The sequence below is a fragment of the Mytilus trossulus genome, chromosome 1, assembly GCF_036588685.1.
Source record: "Mytilus trossulus isolate FHL-02 chromosome 1, PNRI_Mtr1.1.1.hap1, whole genome shotgun sequence".
NCBI classification, from domain to species: domain Eukaryota; kingdom Metazoa; phylum Mollusca; class Bivalvia; order Mytilida; family Mytilidae; genus Mytilus; species Mytilus trossulus.
The window spans coordinates 71472165-71497258 of NC_086373.1; the positions used below are offsets into that span (position 1 = coordinate 71472165).

The 25094-nt window shown below is 32.7% G+C and overlaps 1 protein-coding gene across 2 annotated transcripts in view; it reads left to right on the forward strand.

Moving 5' to 3' along the window:
• The first annotated feature begins 4265 nt into the window (after positions 1–4265).
• LOC134684020 (uncharacterized) overlaps positions 4266–25094 on the forward strand; it is a 37920-nt gene continuing 17091 nt past the window's right edge. Inside the window, exons 1-5 of one of the 2 annotated variants that reach the window (XM_063543318.1) lie at positions 4266–4642; positions 12639–12883; positions 13456–13591; positions 16424–16593; positions 24471–24597. In XM_063543318.1, coding sequence (XP_063399388.1) covers positions 4573–4642; positions 12639–12883; positions 13456–13591; positions 16424–16593; positions 24471–24597 — 748 coding nt within the window. In that variant the 5' untranslated portion in view covers positions 4266–4572. Of the gene's footprint in view, positions 4643–4684; positions 4774–12638; positions 12884–13455; positions 13592–16423; positions 16594–24470; positions 24598–25094 lie in introns of those variants that run through there. The other variant, XM_063543323.1, reaches the window with a different exon arrangement.

Below are 25094 nucleotides of genomic sequence, written 5' to 3' on the forward strand. Positions count from 1 at the left end.
AAACCATTATAGGTCAATGTACGACCTTCAACACGGAGCATTGGCTCACACCGAACAACAAGCTATAAAGGTGCCCAAAATTACTAGTGTAAAACGATTCAAACGGGAAAACCAGCGGTCTAATCTATATAAAAAAAAACGTGAAACGAGAAACACGTATATATTTCATAAACAAACGACAACTATACTGTACATCAGATTCCTGACTAAGGACAGGTGCAAACATTTGCAGCGGGATTAAACGTTTTAATGGATCCAAACCTTCTCCCTTTTTCTGAAATTGTATATATTTTTATATTTTGATGGGAAAATTGGTTGGAATCACTGTAGCATGACTGGCACAGGGCCCTCTTAGGCAGTCAGTGCAGCCACCCCATTTACGAAAATTTCCAACTCCGCCGCAGCAATGGAAATATGACAAATGGAATCTCCGTAACGTATATATAAAATACCTGAATACAAGTCAACGTATGATGCATTCAAGTCTTCTATACATGTATGCTTCTGAAATTTAAAGGTTTGTTAGAAATAGATTACACGTACATCAACGCCGCCAGATAGTGTATATATACCTACGTCTAGCATATTTCAAAGAAATGCGTCGCACTTTGCAGGCGAGAAAAAAGCCCCAACTTTACAACAGTAATGCAATTATCATATATATATTATTGGTCAACATTTTTACTTTTGTGACAGTAAACGCAGAAAAGGATTCAGAAAAGGGGACAGAGGGCATTTAAATTATATTTACCAACGTAATGGTTTCTTCATTATATGTTGTAGATTTGTTTTATTATTTATTTCAATTTTGTATGTATTGCTTTGCTTTCATTGTATCCTAGGGATTTGGCATCAAACCGGTCAGAAAGATCATCAAAGAAAGTAGTAGTACATATCTTAAACAAAATAGTTCCTACTAATTGCTATATATAGCCTTGTAAATCAGTAAAATATCTAGAAAAGCTTTAAGGGACGGGTAAACCCTTATTGAAAGTTTTTGTTAAATAATTAAAAAAAAATGAAATTACAATTTGAGAGCACATTTGCCCTGTTCATCGGTTCAGATCAGAAGTATACATGTTTTTGTACTAACAAGCTTCACGGAACCGACATAATATGAAGAAAACAGAAAAAATGGAAAGAAATTGTGCGATGATGTAAAAAGTTAAAGAATAAAGAAATATAAAAACTATCCAGAGCCTCGCCGAATGATACTAGTCTACCGTGTTCGCCGTGTGCTCAAGTATGCTCATGCATGTAACACAAAATATTGGCCCCAATGAAATACGAAATTTAAAATCAAATTATTGTCCTCGCTGGACACTATTGCATAATGAAATATTTTCCAGGAAAATAGTTATTTATGAAAAAGTGTCCTTGTCCATGATTTTTTTTTTACCTCATCCTGGATAATATTTAAATATAAGCTAGTTTCAAAAGATGCTTTATAAATCATAAATGGTTAATTATAGATAAAAAGTTTTCCATTTCCCTGCATTTCTGAGGGTAGTAATGGGGGTATAACACCTTCAAGACGATTATAACGGTAAAAGATCTTGCCAAATGACGTTTACGGTATTTTTTGGTTCCTGACAATATAAATTAATGTACACTTTCTGTTCAACGAGAAGAAATCGAAAAATAACGGTAACGATAGTTATTTCTCACTTATGATGAATCACAATAAGGATATTTAGAAGAATCGATGTAAAATTTTAACCACTTTGACCCTAGCCGTTTGCAGTAAAGCCTGACGAAAAAGGGCATCCCTTTTCTCATTTATGATCATTTATACAGGAGTGTCCGTTTGCCCCAAAAATGCGTCCTTTCCAAGTTGAGCCACAACTTTTTTCTCCAATGCTACGTTTGCGCCACATGTTTTAAAATTACATTGTATCATTTGCCAATATTAGAAGAAAAGTGACTTCACTACTCCTTTTATTCGGAATTTGAACCGGCAGTTTACACGGCAAATGTTTCCTTTTCTGAAACATTCTTCTTACTGCTGCTGCATGCATGGGTACTTCCCAATTTAATGTATGTAGTAGCTTGTAACTTCACTTAATGTCTTCATTGTTCAAAAACACAAACAATGAATGACGAAATGCATGAAACAGTTCATAATAATCCTAATAATAATAAACCCCATACGCATGTTGTGAACAAAGCACTGTGTCATCAACATATGTGGCAAAAACATTATCAGCAAAAGCTTCTATTTTCTTCTCTATTGGCACATCTTTATATTCAGCAAAGCAAATAGGTTTTATTCGATCTCTACATTGACTGTCTAATTGATTTTAGGCCATTTCTTTTCAGATGCTCATCTTCATGGTGACATACATCCAAACATACTTTATTATATAAGGGGGGGGGGGGGTCTGAGGGGTCCTTATCCCGAAATCCCAGGCTTAAAAATATGAAATCCCGAGGTCCCGAATTTAATGACAATTAAATCCCGACATCCCGAACTTCGAAAAAAGAATTCCCGGATCTCGTAAGGACCAATTCCGAAATAACGAGCTTAAAACACCCGATCCCGACGTCCCGAAAAAGTTCCTGCCGTCCCCTCATATATTTCAAGACGTCAATTTTAATTTTGAAACACAAACAAATGTATATATAGGGGATGAATGAGACACTTTTTATGTTCTTGTCTATACATACAAATCAATTATACGCAGCTTTCTCCCTAGACCTAGCAAACTAGACAAACATCTTGTGTACATTGTTAAAAGGGTTTGAATCCACTAAAGCTATTTCTTAAGTCGCATCTGACGATTTAATGGGAGTTGTTGCATGTCACTACCTTCCCCGTGTGCGGGGTACGTTGAGACAGAGGTTGGGGTAAGTTGTGACATACATACAGTACTGGTAGTCCTGTTTACATGTTCAGATGTACATGCTTTGTCACAATTTCAGAAGGTGGAAGACCTACTAGATGGGTCATACCTTGTATTGCGCGTGAAATACGCTATGTTAAGATTATTTTTGATTATGTGATTACTTGGCCGTTTTTTTTAATGATTATTTGATTATTAAGCCAAATATTTCATGATTATTTGATTACCTAGGACTGTATTTTTAGTTTATGATTATTTGATTCCAAATATTTAATGATTATGTGATTATATTGGCAAAAAAATGGTGATTATGTGATTACTAGGAATCCCCCCCCCCCCCCCCCATGAGGGCCCTCACTAGTACTGGTGCGTTGGTATGTGATTGAGTGTGGTTTGCATTGCCATTTGTGGATAAGGTTTAATATAGCAGATGCTGCTCAAATGAAAATATCATTTAGTGTTGCATTGTATTAATCTATGTTGCATTATTTCATAACTTTTCCTCACGGTCCAATTGTACGTCTTTTTGACTGAACAATCTAGTTTTCTTCTACGTTGAAACAAAAACACCGGAAACAAAAGTGTTTTACGTCAGATGTTGTTTGTATATATCCCTTATTTGGATTGAAAACAATTCTTATTGGAATTAATGGGCGAAAAGACTCACAATATACTTGTCTGAGGTTGTCACAACCTGCTCCGTTTGTGCTGTATATACAGTCATTATAAATTTGTAGCGTGGTTTAGATATCTTAATTTAGAGCCAAGGGGCCTCGGTGTCCAAGTGGTCTAAGTTGTTAGTACTGTAATCACTAGCCAGTCAATAGTTAGAACCCCGCTTTTTCGGGTGCACTCGACTCCAATCTTAATTGATTAAGATTGACAGTTTTCCTATCGAAGGTCGGGGCACTCCGCCGGCTTCATCCGGCACCAATAAAATACTAGCAGCCACGAAATAGCTTAAAGCGAAGCTTAAATTAATAGTGGCATTAAAACACATAATATAAAATCATTTACTTAGAGCCTATATATGTCATAAATCACCTTCTAAATATATATAAAATTGTGAATGGAAATGGGGAATGTGTCAAGTGAAGAGACAACATACAACCCGACCATAGATAAGTATATATGCAAAAATACAGAAACTGAAGAGTGAAATAGACAAATAATGAAGGAATAAACGGAATTAAGAATAGCCAGTGCCATAGTGTCTTCTTTTGGTCTTCTTTCTTTTTTCGTTTTTTATCATAAATTTTCGATTAGCCAGGCTGTTTTCTAGAGCAGGGACTTTATAATAATACAATCCTTGATACTAACTCGTTAGTATGAAAAGTCATATAAAAAGTCCCTGCACGAGGGATCTTCATACGCCAGTGCAAGACAATCACACGAGTAGCAAAAAACCCAAAAAAACGGCATCGTAAAAATTTTAATTCTTGCACAAGGCACCAGTTCCGAGCATGCTTGGTTAACAGTATTAAAGTTGACTAACAGGGAATCAGTCCTCCACCATTCATTCCCGCCAGTGCAGCTATCTGCTGCTTTCACTTCGAGTGTTTCAACTCAGTAAGACTAGAGTCTAGAGTACATGTTATGAAATGTGATACATGAAATATAATGCATTGTCAATCCAATATGAATTCCCTATTACACAATTTAGTTGACTTTTGAACTTTCAACCGGATTTAAAACCACACGTTCGCAGAAATAGAGTTTCTTTTCAGCAATGGATATCTTATTTTGGAGGCCGACGAAACGGCGAAGAAGAAACTTTTGGGACGACTCTGAGAGTGATGGTAAGTTTTTTCTTATCCTATAATAAACAAATATGCATGTCAGCTATTGCTACTTCCGGTCTATTTGTTTACAATTTTACGTCACGACTTAATTTAGTCGGCACAGAATGTCTAAAATGATATAAACACAGGTACACAGATAAGTTACGTTGTCGAAATAGAAGTAGTTTATTCATAATTTCATGAATTTCATAAGCTTTCTTAGCATTAATATTTTGAGGACTTTCGATTTTTACAAGATTAAAGATACATTTTATATCTGACAGATACACAGTTATACTATAGGTTCATCAAGATTATATCTTCCTGAAACACAAAATGCACTAACTTTTATAAATTGTGTGGGAGCCTTAACACCTTTTGCATCTTCACAGGTTTTTCTCTACTCTGTTGTCTTGAGAACATTTTAGGTCAATTTTATTTATTTGTTATTTTTAGTGGAAGAAGACGTCAAGTCTTCTGAAGACTTAAGGGACTGACCATTGGCATGAGTCTCCGTATGCCGCATTCATTTCGTGTATTACAATTTTAAAACAACTTAAGATTCCTGACACCGATTTTTACACATGATTAGGCATCTGAATCATTTAATTTGTAAATTATGATTGTAAAACAATCACTATTGTAAATATGACCCTTTTATTTATGTAAATTATTAGATTTCATCTCATCCACATGAACATTATTTGTTTACTTGTAACAGGATGTTTAAACAGTAGATATTTGTATTACGCATGCGTGAATTTTGTATCGGGACAACTCGCCCTGTTTACAAGTTCGCCCTTGAAGTTACGAATTTGCAATCCTGCAGACAAGAAGACTTTGTTTTTATATAAATAAAAAGGATATATAAAGTGTTGTCTTTATTCATGGTTTTCCTTTGTCATGTGAATTAGATGCCCTTCGTAATACATACACGTTTTCAGGGGTCTCCTCCCGTCCTCCCATTTAGGAGAAAAAACTTCTGTGTATGAAATATTTCATGAATGAAAATTTTCAGACGCCATATTTGATCATTTCTTACTACTGTACGGTGTAATTGACACCTGTGTTAAATTTTACCTGAACATCAAAGAAGATGTATAATTATATGGCTTCACTTGACAGCTTGGGTGTCAAACATACTGGTAATCAACGATGTTTACTTCCGGGGGCGCACTATGTTTGCGCGCATTTGGGGATTAAAATGTTTTACGTTTGCGCGCAGCTTTTGATTACATTTGCGCGCATTCATTTTACAGGTAAACTCAGGTAAACATGTAAATAAAAATAAAAAAAAATAATTTAATTATAATTGACTATATATTTTTTTTCCTAATAAATATGACTATCAATTATTAATTTTGAAAATATTTCTTAATTCAAACTATATATTGTTCATATTGAATTATAAAACCAATTATAAAGTGATCATTATAAACTCCGTAGTATAGCTTAATACATGTAACTTCATTGCGAATATTTCAGAGTGAAAAGGTTTAAGTTAGTTTGTAAAGTTACATCAAGGCACAAACATAGAGTTTCGACACGTACCTACATGTAAAGTAATGAAATTATCAATACTTTTACCTTTATCATTAGCTATGTTTTAGCGTTTTAACATTTTAACATCTCTATCTGTACATATTTCTAGGATTTAGAGCTTGTGCATAATAAAACGGACTTATCTTGCTAGATATCCCACTTCCACCTCATCCGGTTGGTGAGTAGGGGACCAACACTAACGGAATGAGTACTTATACTTGTAAATAGTTGAACTAATTATAAATAAATAAGTATTATTACCTGTATTTTACCTGAGTTTACCTGTCAAAAAATGCGCGCAATTGTAATCAAAAGCTGCGCGCAAACGTAATGATTTTTGCGCGCAAATGTAATGGTAATGCGCGCAAACGTAATGCACCGACTTCCGGCTAACTGCCGTTGTGTTATCAAAACGATGTGTATTGGGAATATTGAAATACCTTTTTGTTACTTCCCTTTGTTTTATCCTGTTGTCAGTTATTTTGCTTTTAAAAATGTAAATTGTAAAAAGACTATAAATGATTAATATTTTAATCAAATAATCATAAAAGGATGTTGATTAAATGAATTTAAATGATTTTGGACAAATAAAAAAATTTAAATTTGTAAATTATTTTAGAAATCTAGACCTCCTTTCAAGGATTAAATTGAAGTTTATATCATAAATTTGTTTATTACATATTTGAAGCCAACATACAATATGTGCAACTAGACTAATGAAAGGTCTATAGCTAGTAGTTAGATTAATTTCTAGTAAAATCTTGAAATTTGTAAATGTTAGTATATATTAGATTTTATTGTGTAAGCTAAGAAATAGCAAGACATTTTACACTGTTTTTAAGTCTTTTTAAGCTTTCTACAAATATGACTTTCATAATGCTTAAAAGCCATGCAGTACTAGTGTTAGTGTATGTTATTTTTTTGATTAATTTACGATGTTGCAAATATACATGTGGAGCTTATTTCTTTCTTATTTGTCTATACATTTACAAATGATAAGGAGATGGAGACATGAACAAAAATATATACAGATAAGATATATAAATATAATGATTCATTTGCAAGCAGTGAACAATCATTTGTCAAAAACAAAACAAAACAAGAAACAGATTCTTCTTATTATTTTATTTTATTCAAATAGAGAGGCAATAAGGGAACTTTAAACATTACAATTTGATGGAAATTTGAAGAAAAAACACAATTTCTACATCATTTGGTAACATTTACGACAAAATTTATGTCGATAAAAAAACATGATGTTTTGACCATTCAGTACTAAATAGATGCATAGTTCTTGGGGAAAAGTTTCATCAAATAATATGAATATAAATGACTTTTTTTGTGCTCATTTTTTACAGTGGGTTGTGATGATCTTCCAGTTAGGTTACCCTCATTTGGAGTGTTGTTCCCAACCTGTTAAAGGTCCATCTTTGTGCATAATTCAAAATTGGAAATTTCAACAAGCATCTAATATTCTTAATCTGGAAAATAAACCCTGGTCTGCTAGCTTCATGTATATTTTTTCTACCGATTTAATATATAACTAGAATCATGCAAACAGACTTAAGGAAAAGGCATGTAAGTTCATCATACAAATATGACACTTTTTCTAGACAATCCAGATCTTGCAAAATACATCGCTAAAAATTATAACCTTTAAAATTGTTGTTGTGCAGTAAAAACCCATATGGGAACTTTCAAAAGTTGGCGGGTATGTAACAAGTCTTAATATTTTTATGCTCCATTTATGGGCAATATGTTTTCTAGTCTGTCCGTCCGTCCTGCTTCTGGTTATAAAGTTTATGGTCGAGGTAGTTTTTGATGAAGTTGAAATCCAATCAACTTGAAACTTAGTATACATGTGTTCCTCTTGATATGATCTTCTTACTTTTACTGCCAAATTAAAGATTTTACCTAATTTTCAAAGTCAACTGAACATAGAAAATGATTGTACGGATGGGAAATCCATGTACTTATGACCTTTTCTTGTTTGAAGAAAAAAAATACATTTTAACGATAATGGAACAAAGCAGCCTGTGTAAGTGGGGCTGCTTCTATGGTAATTCAAGTTACCTTTTATTCACCTTCTTCCACCTCAGAGCTATCAGCTCTTTGATTTTTTTGTAGGCGATGATCATGATTTTTGTTCTTTCAGTTTGACACAGGTCACTACTAATTTTTTGTTTACCGAATATTTCAGGCAATCCCATTACCAATCTCTGTCTGCGTTTCCTACTTTCTATGTAACTTAATTATATAACCACCCTTATAGATTGACTTGATTATCCTGGTTAATATATATTCCTACACTTCAGCAAGAGTATTACTATTACAATATTTGAGAGGGGATAGGAGGGGTCCTGATCCTGAAATCCAGAGGTCCCAAATTTAAATAAAGTAAATCCAAACGTCTCGAAATTCGAAAACAAGAATTCCCGGACCACGATAGGGTCAATCTCAAAATCCCAAGCTTAAAAACACCCAATCCCGGAGTCCCGATAAAGGTCCTATCCCCCCTCATATTTTTCCACTCGAGACAGTTAAATTTTATTATTTAAAGCGTGAGGCTTCTCAAGCTCTTTAAATAACTAAAATTTAACTGTTGAGAGTGGAGAAATATCGTAATACATGAGTTATAGTGTAGGAATCTGTTTCTCTAATGATTTTTATCCTTCTTTTTCAAAGATTTTCAGAAATTTTTGTTCTTAATATGAGACGTCATCAGGCATGGTCGCCTTTTTTCATAGGAAAATTCAGAAGAAAACAAAACATATAGACGTCATAATCAAATTTCGACTAATAACATGAATAACTTGCAGGGAACAGATTTATCACTAGTTACATGTAGGAGAAATATTTTTCTCACACCGCCGTCCGGTCGGGAAAAGTGAAAATAGCACAAAAATTAGAAAAACTTTAATTTACACTTGGAAGAAAAACTGTGTCAATGATTTGCTATAGGTTTTTGTATGATACAAAATTGTCAGAACAGTTACCAGTAACTGTCACATACATGTAACTACTGAAAATTAACATTGTCATTGACTGTGCATAATGATAATGTCAATAACTTATACATTTCTAATACTGGTACGTCAGATACGGCAGCCGCCATACCAATAATTTTCGTTGTTTAATATGACATCTTGTTCCTCAAATCTTAATAACTTATTTAAAAAAAATACAGTTTTTGCACAGGAAAAAATCTTTTTTTTTCTATAATTTGAATTTCACTTTCAAAAAAGTATCATAAGTCAGATTGTTGCTATAAAAATGATGGTTTCATGTGTAAATTAAAGTGTCAGGTGAGGTTCAGTTGCACCATTTTCCCAAAATTTCCCAGGGCCTTAAGCGGCCTCAAACCCCTCATGACCCTTTAGCTTACAATTTCCTGCCGTACCAATAACTTTTGAGTGCTTTGCCTCTGTAAAAACTTTACATTGTAGTTTATTTGTCCTGAGGAAAAGCAATAGGTGAAGTACTTTGGGTGTATTGCATTATTGTTGAGTGACCTGATTTATCTGTCCTTGACCTCATTTTCATGGATAATTGATAATGATAAATTTATGATCACTGCAGTAGAATACTGGAAGTAAAACATCTTTTGGACTATCGACATTAAACCAATCATGGTTTGTAAACAATGGTAAACATGGTAAACCAGGCAAGAAATTTCAGCCTGTGCAATCTGTGTATAATTAGTATTTATTATTAATACTGCATGTACTATGGATGCATATATGGATTGGAATACATCAGACTGACAACACAAAGTACAATATTATAATGGTAAAACATGACGAACTTGCAACCTCAGATGTCTCACCCGTGGATGAGTAAAACAGTATTTGTCAAGTCCGTCTGACTTTTATAATTGTTAATCGTCTGTAATTGAAATTTTAATGAAGACTGGTTCAGTTCAAGCAGGGACTAAATTTAGGAATTTCAAGCTAGGAGCCCACACCAGATATATATTTCATAATTAGTTTCTATATGTTCAACTGAAATTTAAGTGAAAGTTTAGGGGCCCAGCTCAAAATCTAGGAGCCATGGGCGACTGGGCCCCCTTTAAGTTTTGTCCCTGTCAGACAAGGATTTTCGCTTTCGGGTTGATCCGGCCCCAATAAAAAATATATTTATAAGGAATAAAAATAAAGATATATAATACATGTAATTATAATTCATCAATTTTTATGATTTTTAATATAATGTAAAAGGTGTACGGTAAAAAAAAATAAAAAAGGCCTTTGAAAAATATTTTCTTTAGATGAGTATAAATCAACTAGGTCGATTATGTTGGTATTACAAGTTTTCAAGATTATTGGGTATTATTATATTAAAACATGTATATAAGAATGAGATAGTGCATTTGTTCTTGATGAGCAATCATCAGACAATTGTTGAATAAACAAACCAATTATAGACTAATGATTTGGTTAAACAAGTCATTATGATGAGTTAAATTTGTAGTTCCATTGGACTATAATTTAGCTATTCTGTGTGTGAACTAAATAAAATAAAAATCGCCATGACATTCAAAGTCAAAGTTATCATGGAAAATAACTTCATATTTTAAAATATGCGGATGCTGGTATACAAACAGACGATTTAAAATAGTTCTTTAACTGGTACTCCAATACTTCACTTACCTAGAGCTGTTGTCATCCATCATCGGACACTTTTTGCAAATTCCATTTATACTGTTAAAATTTGTCACAAATTCCTCTTAAATCAATACAGCAGGGACTTTAGGATCTGCTTACCCTTCCGGAGCACCTGAGATCACCCCTAGTTTTTGGTGGGGTTCCTGTTGTTTATTCTTTAGTTTTCTATGTTGTGTTGTGTGTACTATTGTTTTTCTTTTTCATTTTTAGCCTTGGCGTTGTCAGTTTGTTTTAGATTTATGAGTTTGACTGTCCCTTTGGTATATTCGTCCCTCTTTTATTGATATTTTATTATGGGGCCGGATGGACTTGGGCCTGATTGACTTTGGGCCATATTGACTTGGGGCTGGATCGTTTTGGGGCCCGAACGACCCGATACCGGATTTTCATGGGATTTCATTTTGGCCCATCAACCTGAAATCCTGAAGTAATGATAAGGGCCTGGGTGAAGCCCCAAGTGGGTCAACAGGACTAGGTAAAAATATAGGCTTCCAGCATCTGAAAATGATTATAACATTTTCACTTCAATTTGAATACTCCTGACTCAGGGACTAAACTTAACGGTTGCCCAGTTGCCTAACACGACCAGATTTCCAGCCGGGCAAATATATTTATCATCTTGATCCCCCAGCTGGTGACAAAAGATATTTTGTATTGAACCCCATGTCTTTCCTTTTCCCCTCTATATAAATTTAAAACATGTGTATAAAAGCTGTTTTCAAATGGAAACCAGATTGTCTAATTAAAGCTGGAAAATAGTATGGATTGACAGTATGACGTAATAGAATCAAAATAATAATCTCTCATTTTCTGCCTGCACTGCAGTGGTATCTGTGAATGATCTTTAGATCCCCTCTAGTTTTTCTGATTTGTTTTCAAAATGTTCTTCCATCTATAGACCTTTAGGACCTGTATTAACCATATGAATTTGGGTACATACACAATTTTAAGATCTTATATTATAATAGTTATATGACACAGTAGACAATTTTGTTGCACTTTGAACTACAACATGTACAAATGAATACAGAAAACTATCTGATGTACACCAATGTATATATGTTTTCATAAGTTAAATAATGCTTTAACTTTTTTGAAGCAGCACATTTGCTTACTAAATTTGGAGCTACATTTTGTAAGTGCCTTTATTTGAAGTGAAAAGGCCCAAAAACCTTCTTTGTGCTGCTGGAAATTCCCTTTGCCTGTTTTTTTTGTAACTTGTTATTAAATTCAACATCCTTGTGCATGCAGCCATACTTCATGTCAATCATTATACAAATTACTGACATATATTTATTTTTGTTAGTGTATATGTACCGATTATCAGGTTATCTGCATGTTGATATCGAAAAATATCAGCTGCGAGACATAATATGAAGCTTTTTGTCGAGTGAGCGTAGCGAACGAGATCAAAAAGCCTTTATGTAATGTCAAGCAGCTGATATTTTACAATATCAATATGCAGATAATCTGATAATCGATTTATCGGGCTATATTTGCGTGTTTCGGAAGTGTTTTCTTTGTTTCGCCAGCACAAACATATGACTTGATAAGTTCGGGTCAAAGTTATTAACGTCGGTTTAAACATTATGACGTCGCTGATATGTCCGGGTCAAAGTTATTAAGGCCGGGTCAACGTATTTGACGTCACAAAGACATGATACGGAATTATATTAAGAGCTGAACAGAGTGATATAGACAGGGACGACCGATAATTTCCAGTATTTAATGAGAATTTATGACTATGAATGTACATGCACAATATATTCTTTTTTTCCCTTTATCATGTTTGTTCAACAATTTTTCAGATTACTTAGACTTCCTTGATGGGACTGATAGCTATGTAGATGACATGGACCAAGACAGTGAGATCATGTCCAGACCAAGAAGTCCAGGGTCACGGATGTCCACACCAGAATTACAGCTGTCATCAACACATCCACAGGAAGTGACTTCACTTGTAGATTTTGCAGCAAAAATAGTAGCTAAACATGTGTCTTGTGAAGAAATAGAAAGTCACGATCCACCTCTTGATGAGTCAATGTTGAAAAAGGTAACATATTATTTTAGCTCTCTGCTGGGGATAGTATCCTGTAGCTACCTTTCAACTTATATCTGAAAGTAAGTGGAATGATTTAGTAAAACTGACAAATCATGCATGTTATGTGGAATGATTTAGTCAAACTGACATGATATGATCAATTAGTTCTGTAGTCATGGTAGTAGTGGGGAAAGTAAAAGAATGGCAAAGATAGTTTCAACTCTTACACTGCAAGGCAGCTTTTACAACAAGGGGTATGTGTTAAAAAAAAATGAAGTAATGCTTTATAAATTTATGCTAAGGATATACAAATACAGAAACAGGTGAAGAGCTATATAACCAAAAGTGAGCTGAAAAGTATTAGACCTAAGATCACTTTGCCTGAGGGCCTTCTAACCTAAGTTTCTAAATTGAATTTATTAATGCTGTAAATGGTATCAAAAACAGCATTTCCTGAAACCTATTGTCACTTATTAAAGCTTTTTATGTGGGTGAATTTTTATGTGTTTTTAAAAAATGAAACAAAATTTGATGAGTGCAACTTGAAGTCTTTGGAAGGGAACTTGTATTATTTTCTGTTGTAGATTGCTTTTTGGGCCTTTCCTCAAGATGAAAGTCATGTAAAAGTTTTTTCACAGCTGACCTTGAGAACACCTTATGAATGGAATGCAGGAGAAAGAAAGGCACAAGAAGGGAAAATAAAGAAAATGCGCCAAGTTGGTAAGCAAAAATTAAAAAAAGATGTAATATGATTGCCAATGAGACAACTCTCCACAAGAGACCAAAATGACACAGAACTTTTAGTCACCTATAGTTAGCTATAAAAGGCCCCGAATGACAATGTTAAACAAATGAAATGAGAAAACTAACGGCCTTATTTATGCAAAAAAATGAACGAAAAACAAATATTTAACACATTAACGAAGAACAAACATTGAATTACAGGCTCCTGACTTGGGACAGGTTCATACATAAATAATGTGGAGGGTTTAATATGTTAGTGGTATCCAAACCCTCCCTCTAACCTGGTACAGTGCCACCATCAGTGGCATAACAGAAAAAACATAAGAATGAACTATAAAAATCAGTTGAAAAAAAATCATCAGATGGACAAAAACACAAGTGGACATGGCCAGGAACTTGTACATCCTAACAGCAAAAAGACACAAGGAACAGATCTGATAGTACTCGCAGTTAACTGACAGTAAGTCAGAGCTCCAGATAAGAATTCACAAATTGGGGTTTTTACCCACCATTTTCTTATGTAATTGGGTGATTAAGTTTTTTAATTGCATTAATTGCACAAAAATGGATATGTGTATTCACAGGCACTCGTCTTATACCGTTATATAATAAATTCTGGGACAAGTGCCTGTGTGTGTATTCATTAATTAACCGTAAAATGAAAAAAAAATAGTATATAAACTCTAATTATACTTTGGTGTTTTATTCAATTTACATAAATCTGGGTTTAGTTGTCTTTTATTAGAACTTTTGGTTTTTGATTCTTTATCATTTCATAATTGATTTGGCCTTTCACTTTTTCCAACTGATTTCGTTTTTGATGAAACCCCATGTTTATTAGCAATGTTCTCGTTAAGATACGCACAAATACCCGTGCGTTCGATGGACGCTTCCTAAAACACTGGCTGAGTCTTGTTATCATAACTTTCCCTCAGCTTTTCAAAAGAAGCAGACAACATGCTTCTATTCAATATTTTTAACGGACATTCACTTTCGTTTTAATTCAATGTAATACATAAATCCCATGCAATGCGAAAAAAATATGACTACATGATACACGCTGATTGGATAAACGCAGAGAAGATCAAAATGTTATCAAAAACACGTGTACCTATTGAGCAACTGAAAACTCCAACAAGGACCAATTTCAGCTACTTGATGCAGGGATCTATTTTTAGAACGAAAGGAAATTTCCAATTATAAATACTATAAAAATATATTTACGCGACGACTGTAAACAGATAAGGGTAAATAACGCATACGGTAGCTAATAAAAGGGTTGAGAACTCATGGTTTTGGCATATAATTGGGTTTTCCGTTGAATTGATTGAGTTATTAAACCCTGCAATGGGCAATTACATTGGGTTTTTTATTATTTGTATTGCGTCATCACGCAATTACGCAGCTTATCTGGAGCTCTGGTAAGTTCAAAGCTACTTACACTAAAAAAAAATCATGCATCTGAGACTGAATTATCAATCTGTACATATCCAACATCCAATGGATTTAGTGTAAAGACGTCATAAACATGACCTAGTGCAATGCCAAAATACAGGTATCGACAGATTGTAGATCCATGAATGTGTATATGTATATTATAATAAATTTTAACATACTAGTAATATCTAGTTTGCTTTTAATTTACTTATAACAAAATCAATATTTATACCAATAAGAACAATATTCAATGATCTTATTACAGTGTTGAATTGGTAACCTTTTAGAATAAGTTTATTTAAAGGAGCAATAAATTTAAAAGGATCATTTCTAAATTTCTGGGGAGGGTTAACAACATTTCCGTAAAAATGCATTCTTCTCAGACCAGGAAATGATAATAGGAAGTCATCATGAGTGTATTGCCCCGACTCATTATGCTCAAGTAGATCAAATATAAATGGCATATTTTTTGCGATAAAGATTTTATATTCATACAATCAAAATGTTTTGTGATCAGCTTGTTATCAATTTTCAAGACATATTAACTATTTTTAAGATAAAAAAAAAAGACCCAACAGTGCAATAAGCACTACAGTTTGGGATTCAATTAATTTATTTTTCAAGGAGCCATATGGGCCCCTTTTTAAGTAGATTTTGGGGACCACAGTCAGTCTTCATGATGAACTGCTAAATCTACAGGCCTGGGGCTTAACTTTTGAAAATATTTAGTTAGATTCTGTTGCCTGTAGATATGATTTTTACAGGCCCGAGAGCAATTTTACAAGCCTGGGCTGTCTGGGCAGCTATTCGGCATGTAGACTGCACAGTAAATCATAATTCCCAATTATTAGTCCAAATTTGTTGATTTAGCGTTGAAACATTATTATATATGTTATGTATGTACATGTAGCTGTAAATGAGGGGTGAAAGATACCAGAGGGATGTTCAAACTCTTTGATAAAAAAAGTGAACTGACAATGCCATGGCTAAAAAAGAAAAAGACAATTAGACAAATATTGAAATAATATTACACAAGACACAACATAGAAAACTAAAGACTTAGCAAAACAAACCCCACCAACAACTGGTGGTAATCTCAGGTGCTTTGGAAGGGTGAGCAGATCCTGCTCCACATGTGCCAACAGTCATGTTGCTCAATTAAAGTGTTTTTTTTAAGTTTGCCATTTCTATATCAGAACCTGTTCTAAACACATATATGTTTTTGTTTGTTTTATTTAACTCTGATTCAGAACTTCCATAATGGTTCAGTTATTGAAGAGGGATATTTTCACTATTTAATCTTTATCCAGAATTAGTGTTAATAAACCCCTAGATGAAGCTTCCTTAACTGTGTATCCTTAATTGTTATAGGTTTCATGGTTGCTGCTTTTGTTGAAACCAGAGATAATACAGAAGCCAAAGTGTCACTTACATTTGAAAAGCAGCATTTAACATCAACTTCCTGCTCAGCTTGCTCCGAGTCCGTTTTCTGTCAACATACTATAGCTGTTATTTTAGAGAGAATAAAGAATGCAGACAAGGTAAGATCAAACTTGAATTACACTCTTGTAGATGTTTTTGGAAAGATTGGAACTAATGTTGTTTCTATACACTTTATCCCTATTGCTATTCAAATCAATTAAGAAAGGTTCTTAAGGTTAGAGACAGTGAACTTTATTTACATAAGGACATGAGAGCTTTAACTATATTTACATAAGGACATGTGAGCAGATATTTTGCATGGATGATAAAGCATTTGATATAAATATTTTAATAAATGATATTGAGGCTAAAATATATATCTTATTTCCCATCCAACTGAGAGAAAAAAAAACAGGCTCCTCGTTTTTCGAAATTTTATCAAGCTCTCCTCTGACTTGAGAGCTACTTGATAAATCAATGCAATAATCATCTCTAATAAGTTCATAATTTAGGTTTCATTTGTAAGTTAAAAATAAAAAAACACTATCTGAAAAAAACAAAAATTTCGGTGATTTTTTCCTTGTTAATTTCTTTTAAAACAAATAGTTCACCTTTATCACTAGAATACAAATATTAAGTCATGAAAGTTGTGGAAATAAAGTTAATTTATACTCGCCTACAACAATTTCTCTTAAGTGTTGGTGTCAAAATCAATATTAAAGCAATCCTTGGAGGAGGAAACTAGTATACATATTTTTCAACATGCACATCTTTCTAAAGAACTGCAGTAAATGCAATGGTGTGCAATAGTGCTTTATCAAGGGTGTTTTTTCTACACCATATCTGTTCATGTATATGATTTGAAATTATTAAATGTACTCTTCCAATCTTTACACCAATGATTTAGATTACTTTGATTTTTATCTTGGAGTATAGTTATAGCAAGTACATGTTGGAAACTGTCATCTTTTATAGATGTAAATGTGTATATTACCTTCAAATTTTATGATCATTTTTAGGGATCTCCATGGCCTGTTAAAGATGGCGCCCCACAGACTTGGGGTCAATTACATTGGAATGTAATTAATTAAATTACACATTACATTGCAAAAATGATCAATTACATCAATTACACATTACACTGTTTTTGAAATGTAATTTTAAAATTAAATTACAATTACTTTACTAAAGTAATTAATTAAATTACAAATTACATTTCGTCATGGTATTTTTTAACAATATTATACATGTATAAATAATGCATGTGTAAAATATTCATGTTGGCATAGCTTAAGCGTTGCATTTGATAATCATTAGCTATTTTAATGTTTTGTCATTTAGTCTGAATCACTCTGGTCTGAACACTTTGACATCAATTCTAAATAGCTTTTTGACAGGAGCTAATATGCAGATATTGCTTGATCAGAACATGGAAGTTCTATGATCAGAAGATCATCATATTGACAGGAGGTGGAATTGCTTCCTATTAACTTGCCAATACATCAAGGGGTATTTTGACATCTCAGAAATTAAGTCATTTAAATTAAACGTAATATAAATAAAGATATTATACATAAATCATAAATATTTTTTTTTACATTAAAAATATCAAAAAGTGAGCTTGTCACAATATTGAAAATAATTTTTAGTACAAATAATGTATGTATCTATAACACTAAAATTACGAGGTCCAATTTGTCAGCCGTCATCACGTAAAAACAACTAATCAAATAATTCAACTTTATATATTACTAATATAGTACAAAGGTGTAGATTAAAAATTACACCACTCCAGGCCCTTTTGTTTTCCACGTAATGAATATTGCCAATAATTAAGAAGATCCGGGTCGAGTCCGATACCGATACCAATAGTATATTCACCTGTTACCTATTATCTTATTTGTACGTTCCGCATTTGACAGGCACACCACCAAACGGTGTATTCATTATTAATATGCTATATACACGAGTCATAATCACGGGGTTGACACTACTAAATTGTCAAATTGTAACCTATTGTAGTATTTTAATCAGTAAGCCTTTCTAAGATAACAATACGAATACTAAAAATCTGGACTAAAAATAAGCCGTATAGGTACAGTTTTCAATTTGTTAGTGGGCATGACGTAAAACAACGAATCAAAGAATTCAAATTTATTTATAACTAATACTAGGACAATGCTGTTGATTAAAAAATACTCCATGACAAGACCTTTTGTTTCCCAAATAATCAATATTACCAATTATTGATTCGACGGGTAAAAACAGAAAGATTTGAAAGCAGAGAAAACTGTGTATCTTATAATCGGCATGACTTTATTAGATGACAATACTACATGTAATACTAAAATAAGGCTTGCACATAGTTATATACTTTAATTCAGTCACGGACCCGCGATATCACGGGTGTGTTCTAGTATTAAATGTCTAAATATTAGCAATATTTTGCTAATTAGATAAAAAATACATGTAACAGTTGCATTGCCCCTGGACATTTTAAAAAATCTGATTAATTGCTGTTTGTTTTTACAGCTGTTAAATTTTATTTCTATAATCCTTTTGTGTATACTAATTTGACAAAATGATTGTGTGCAGTGATTTTAAATTCTTAATGGACTGTCTAAGAAAGATTTTTCACAGTGACACTTTTTTTTTGTTTTTGTTTACAGTGCTTATCCAGTGACCTTTGTGGTATCACAATAGCAAAGACTAAAACAGTTCACCAAATTGCAGTTAGATTTCTACTCCAACTAACTGATCAACTGGTAAAATATTTTAGTAGATTGCTCAAGTGAAATGTTGTTAGTGTTAGTGAGTGCTGTAAAACAAAAAATACTACTTACCATTGAGAACCAGTTTAATAATTGATACCTTTGTTAATCATTTCTAACAAAAACAATATCTTACTATAGTATGAGTAACTGAATAAAAAGGTATAATTTTGACATGGACACTTCCATCATAAATAAATATCATCAATGAATAGTTCAAAACATTGTTTTGTGGGTGTTTATTTTATAGCTTTGTCTTCTAAGAGAAAGTTATTGTGCAATTATGATTCGAAAAATATTTTTTATACAAATTACTGATCTGCTGGCATTAAAGGGAAATAATTTACATGATTGATAATCAGCAAAATTTTGTTCTGTCTGACAAATATCAAATTTCCCCATTTAATTTGTTTGTAACATTATTTCTGTGATTATTCAACTTTTATCCTCTGTTCTGAAAAGAACAATGAAGTTTATTTAATCATGAAAGATGATTTAAAATATTGAAAAAAGCTGTTAAAACCCTGATTAAATTTTTAGTGTACATTTGAACTCAATAAAAATTATTTCCCTTTAATGCCAGCAGATCAGTAATTTGTATTGAAAATGTTATTCAAATCACAATTGCACAATAACTTTCTCTTAGAAGACAAAGCTATAAAATATACACCTACAAAACAATGTTTGGAACTATTCATTTATAATATTTATTTATGATAGAAGTTTCCATGTCAAAATTAAACCTTTTTATTCAGTGACATATAATATAGTAAGATATTATTTGTGTTAAAAATGATTGACAAAGGTATCAACTAACGGGATCTGGATGGTAAGTATTACTTTTTATTTTACAGCACTCACTAATACTAACAACATTTCACTTGAGCAATCTGCTAAAATATTATACCAGTTGATCAGTTAGTTGGAGTAGAAATCTAACTGCAATTTGGTAAACTGTTTTAGTCTTTGCTATTGTGATACCACAAAGGTCACTGGATAAGCACAGTAACAAGGTGATTAATTACTTATCAATCTATTTAGTTAAAAGATCTTTCTTAAAAAATGAACACTAATATATGATACTCACATTTTTTTATATTGATATACATTGTAACTTCAGTATAAATTATAGATTTCATATATTAAAAAAGTGATATCAATATTTGAAAAACAAATATTATTTTACAATTTATATTATTAAACACAAATCCTCATCTTTAAAACCATAAAAGTATATATAAGGCCAACCTTAAAAATATGTTTGTTTGCAGTTTTCCGACTGTACCCTCAGACTGAAGGGTCGGTAGGTAGGAAAAATATTTGATTTTATCAGCCAAAATACAGTTTAAACAAGCAGTCACACTAAACTAAGTTTCTTGTGAAGAAAAAAAAACATTTTAAAACAACAAACACTGGACATGCTGAAAACCAACATCAAATGAACAGGCATTTTCAGATAAAAAACTTTTTAACCAAAACTGAAACTTTAACATAGTGTCATTATCCAATTTATCATGTTTATGACATAAAATATGGTATAATTATCATGATTATTAAATACTGGAACACTTATAAACAAGGAATGTCATTATGACTAGAACTGTTTTAAAGAAATATATTCAGACATGTATGCTTCTTGACTAGAATGTTTTCATGAGTAGAGTATTTTCATCAGAAAAATGTATATATTATAGATTTATAAGACAATTATTAAAGAGTGTATTTTTAATAAAAAAAAAATAACCATTGAATCTTCCTCAATTGAAAAAAAGGCAACTTGAAAAATATTTAATTATATGTGATAAGGTTATATTTTTGCCAGGCTTTAATGAAAACCAAAGAAATCTAAAGTTTGGGGTGAAATCCATAGCACCCCATTAAAAGTAAATGGTCTGTACTGAAATGTTTCTAATGCATACAGAAAATTGGCAGCATAGCTCCTAAGGAAATGTTTTAATTAAATTCACACAGGCCACACAGTTTGGGTATATTTAATATTGTAAGAAAGAGAATAATTGCAATGAGTGGGGCAGCCCCCCTTATCCTAAAGGAGCATACTCATTGCAATCGAAGATAGATTTAATATAGAGAGTATATTTATTTTTCAAGCTAACCATTCATTTTCTCTACATCTTTGTGTAGTTAGGGTTGCTTCTTATTGATTTGGCATGATCTATATCCATTAACATTTCAAATGAGCCCTTCCTCCGTACAGGCGTGTTTACAGATATCCATGAAGATTTAAGTCACAGATGAGTGGTTTCATCTTTGTCGTCTTCAAACGATTTGTAGAAAATATGCCATACTTCAGTTACTTCAAGCTGCTGTCGAATTATTTAACCACTGAAATTGGTTCCATAAAGTCAGGCTCCACAGATTCTGAACCCGATTTGTTTGAGACAGAATGGTTATCGTGTCAGTTATGAATATCTGCTGCATCATCGTCAATGATATCATCACACATCATTACATGTGCCTGAATCTGTATAAACAGTTTACTAATAAACTTTTTTGTTTGTTATTTGTCTTAAAATTGACACGAGACGACAGCGTAATGCACTCCTCCGTGACTTCATGGATACCTGTAAACAATTTCCATGTGCTTTATCATTAAATGGTCACATGAACGCTTGACGGGTAGCTAGGAAAAACCGAACTTGAAATGCGTAATTGACCCAGACTTTAAATCATTTCCAGAAAGGACCCAAAGTTCCGGATCGCGTCAATAGAGGTATTAAAAAAAATTTCTTCAAATTTAAAGCAATAAAATTTTCACAGTCGGGAGGATTTTCAAGGGTCGGTCGGTAAACTGCAAACAAGCAATATTTTAATTTAAGCCTAATTGAAATGTAATTCAAAAGTAATTGAGCATTACATGCTTTTTTCAATGTAATTAATTAAATTACCATTACATGTAATTAAAAAAATGCTCAATTACACATTACATTCAATTACTTGGAAAATTGTAATGCATTTCACTTAATTACCATTACATTTTCAATTACCCCATCCCTGGCGCCCCGCCATCGTTCAAATGTCTTGCGCCATCGTTCAATTCTCTTCCGCCATCGTTCAAAACTGTGATCGTTTTTATAGCCTGACGCCATTTTTTTTATCAATTATAATCAAATGCATGTAATTGCATCACCCTCAGGCTTTTTTATAGTATATAATCCAACTCAGTTCTAACGCCTGAGGGATATACAGATTAAGATCGCAATTCACTTGTACCTGAGCTTGTACAGGTAGATCAACAAACCAGACAGGAGAATATTATCTGAAAATAGACGATTCGTTTGTCGAATTAACTTACAAAGTTTCCGCAAATGCTTATGATAATTCAGATTAAATAAATAAATTTATAATCCAATTAAGTCGAACACGTGCTTTGATTTTGACTTACTCAATCAGCATCCCCCTTTTTAAGAAGTACAAAAATAAGACGTAAAACAGTAATTATTATTTCATCGCAAATAACTAGAGTACTGCTGTATTGTAACGATAATATAGAATTACTTTAAAAGTTAAAAAGTAAAAACTTTTAATATCCGTAAAGAAATATTGTATCGTAATTCCGAATTCATTTCGAAGTTAACAATCAAATTAATACTTCCGTGTTTCCGGTTTCTTTTTAGACTCGAAAGGTGCAGGTGGCATAGCATCGATTTGATAGATAAAGTTATTAAAAACCTTTTCATTTGACAACGTTTGCTTTACAAATCTTTTTTACCTTTTACATAACCCATACGACTCGTTGTGCCGTTGCTGTTAACCAGCTGGTAATGGGTTCATGACTTCTGACAGTGTCTGTGAAAAATAAGCTCCACATGAATTTTAACCCCAATAACAATTACTAAAAATAGCAAGAAAACTACATGGGGACCTTAGTGATAGCTATTGGTCATTCTTGACTAAGGTAAAGGGAGGGGCATTAGGGCTTGGCCTTTGAAGGGTTACAAACGGCAATTATTGAAACTATATATACTTCTATATAGAATTAAAGAAAATTAAAATAAATGTAATTTAAATAAGCAATGAATTAGCATGTTCACCTATCCTTATGTGGAGGGATGAAATACTTTTGATCGCGCTACACGCTACGGCGTAGATATGGTTTATGATGGTGAAAGTTCCTCCATCGTTCAATTTTCATCCATGTAAATCCCTGACTTTTATAAATCAATATGTGAACTTTCATCACAGATGCTAAATAAACAAAATTTAACCACAGCTTTAATATTAATTATAGTGACCTGTTCTATAATATTCTCTTACTATAATTAAGAAATAATTCATGGGGGCTTGAATATATCATGATTTTACCATGGGTTGGGCTTTTATGACAAATATTTTACCCTGAGCGACAGCGAGCACAGGCACTTGTCTCAGAATTGCCAAAAATTGAGACGAATGCAAAAAAACATCCCGTTGACCGACTTCTGAGGCCTGTTACTAATGATCCTGACAACAATGATAGTTGTATCATATACCATTGTGTAGATAAATCAATTTAGATTTTGGCATATTAAGTTTAAGTAAGTTTGACAACCGAGAAATACAAAAAATAACTGGAATTTGGGACTGGGTGTCATTATTCAAAAATTTAGTTAAGTACCTTGTGTTATATTAAGGTATTTAGGAATTTTTTCCTGAGGCAAGTGCCTGTGATAGCGAGGGGTAAAATATCGGCATAAAGGGACAACCCGTGGTAAAATCTAGATATATTCATGCACCAATGAATTATTTCGATTCTATTAGGACAATAAGGCAATTCTTTTGGATCAAAGAGCTCTAGGTGGAGGCTGATATTTGCCGTTCCCATAAATAAACGCACCATTCCAATTAGCGTAAAAGAATGGAACAAACTGAATAAGTGACATGCTAAAACTGTTTACAATAATGTATTTAGATAGTTTTGGATGAATTTAATGATAATTTACTCAAATGTCTTATATGTTTAAAAAAAAAAATTGGCTTATATCACATTTTAGCATTGTTTGTTTACGTTTTCTTGTTATGATTTTCGGTTTCACAAGCCTGTATTTTCCCGTAAAATGCTTATATTCTGACGTCGTTGTTCTATGGCGTCGGGTAGCTCATTCATTAAAATACATATGAAGTGGGAGTACAATAGGAACAGCCCTAGCAATATATTCAAATTTTACCACGGGTGTGTACTCAAAGCGTTTGATGGACGTCATGTTAGAATACATTATTTATTGCAGGTCCCTATACATGCTCCAGTGACAGAGACCCTTTCTACATTAACTAGAGACCAGTTACAAAAGCTGTTACAGTATGCTATAAATGAAGACCCTGGAGGTGTATTAGGAAGAGTTTTTCAATATATCGGTACTATTCAATGTCATTTGTGTAAATTTAAACCTTAGGACTTTTCAGTCCTCTATGCCATCTAATGCCAAAGTGAGCTGCTGCTTTAAACATTCCAGTGTTCATGTAAATCATACCGCCATTTTGTTCAGCCTGCAATATGTTATTTCAAAAGGTAGACAAAGCTATTCTTTGTTCTTACTTATTTTATAATTAAACTTGATCAGAAGTTTTAATTGAAAACAGACAGTATAACAAAATTTGGAATTATGAAATAGATTGACAATATCTTGTTTACAAATTGAATTAAGGAAGTGCATATTCATCTGTAAAAGTTTTCATTTGATGTTTAGTTCAGTTTTGGTCTTAAAATATTGCAGCTGTCAAGGCATTAGTTTGATGAAGTTTATTTTTCTAGTGAAAAATGTGTTTTGCTTAATTGGAATAACAAGAAAATAGAAAAAATAAAGTATATATTTTTTGTTTCTTACTGCATGTATTTAAGATATTATATTATA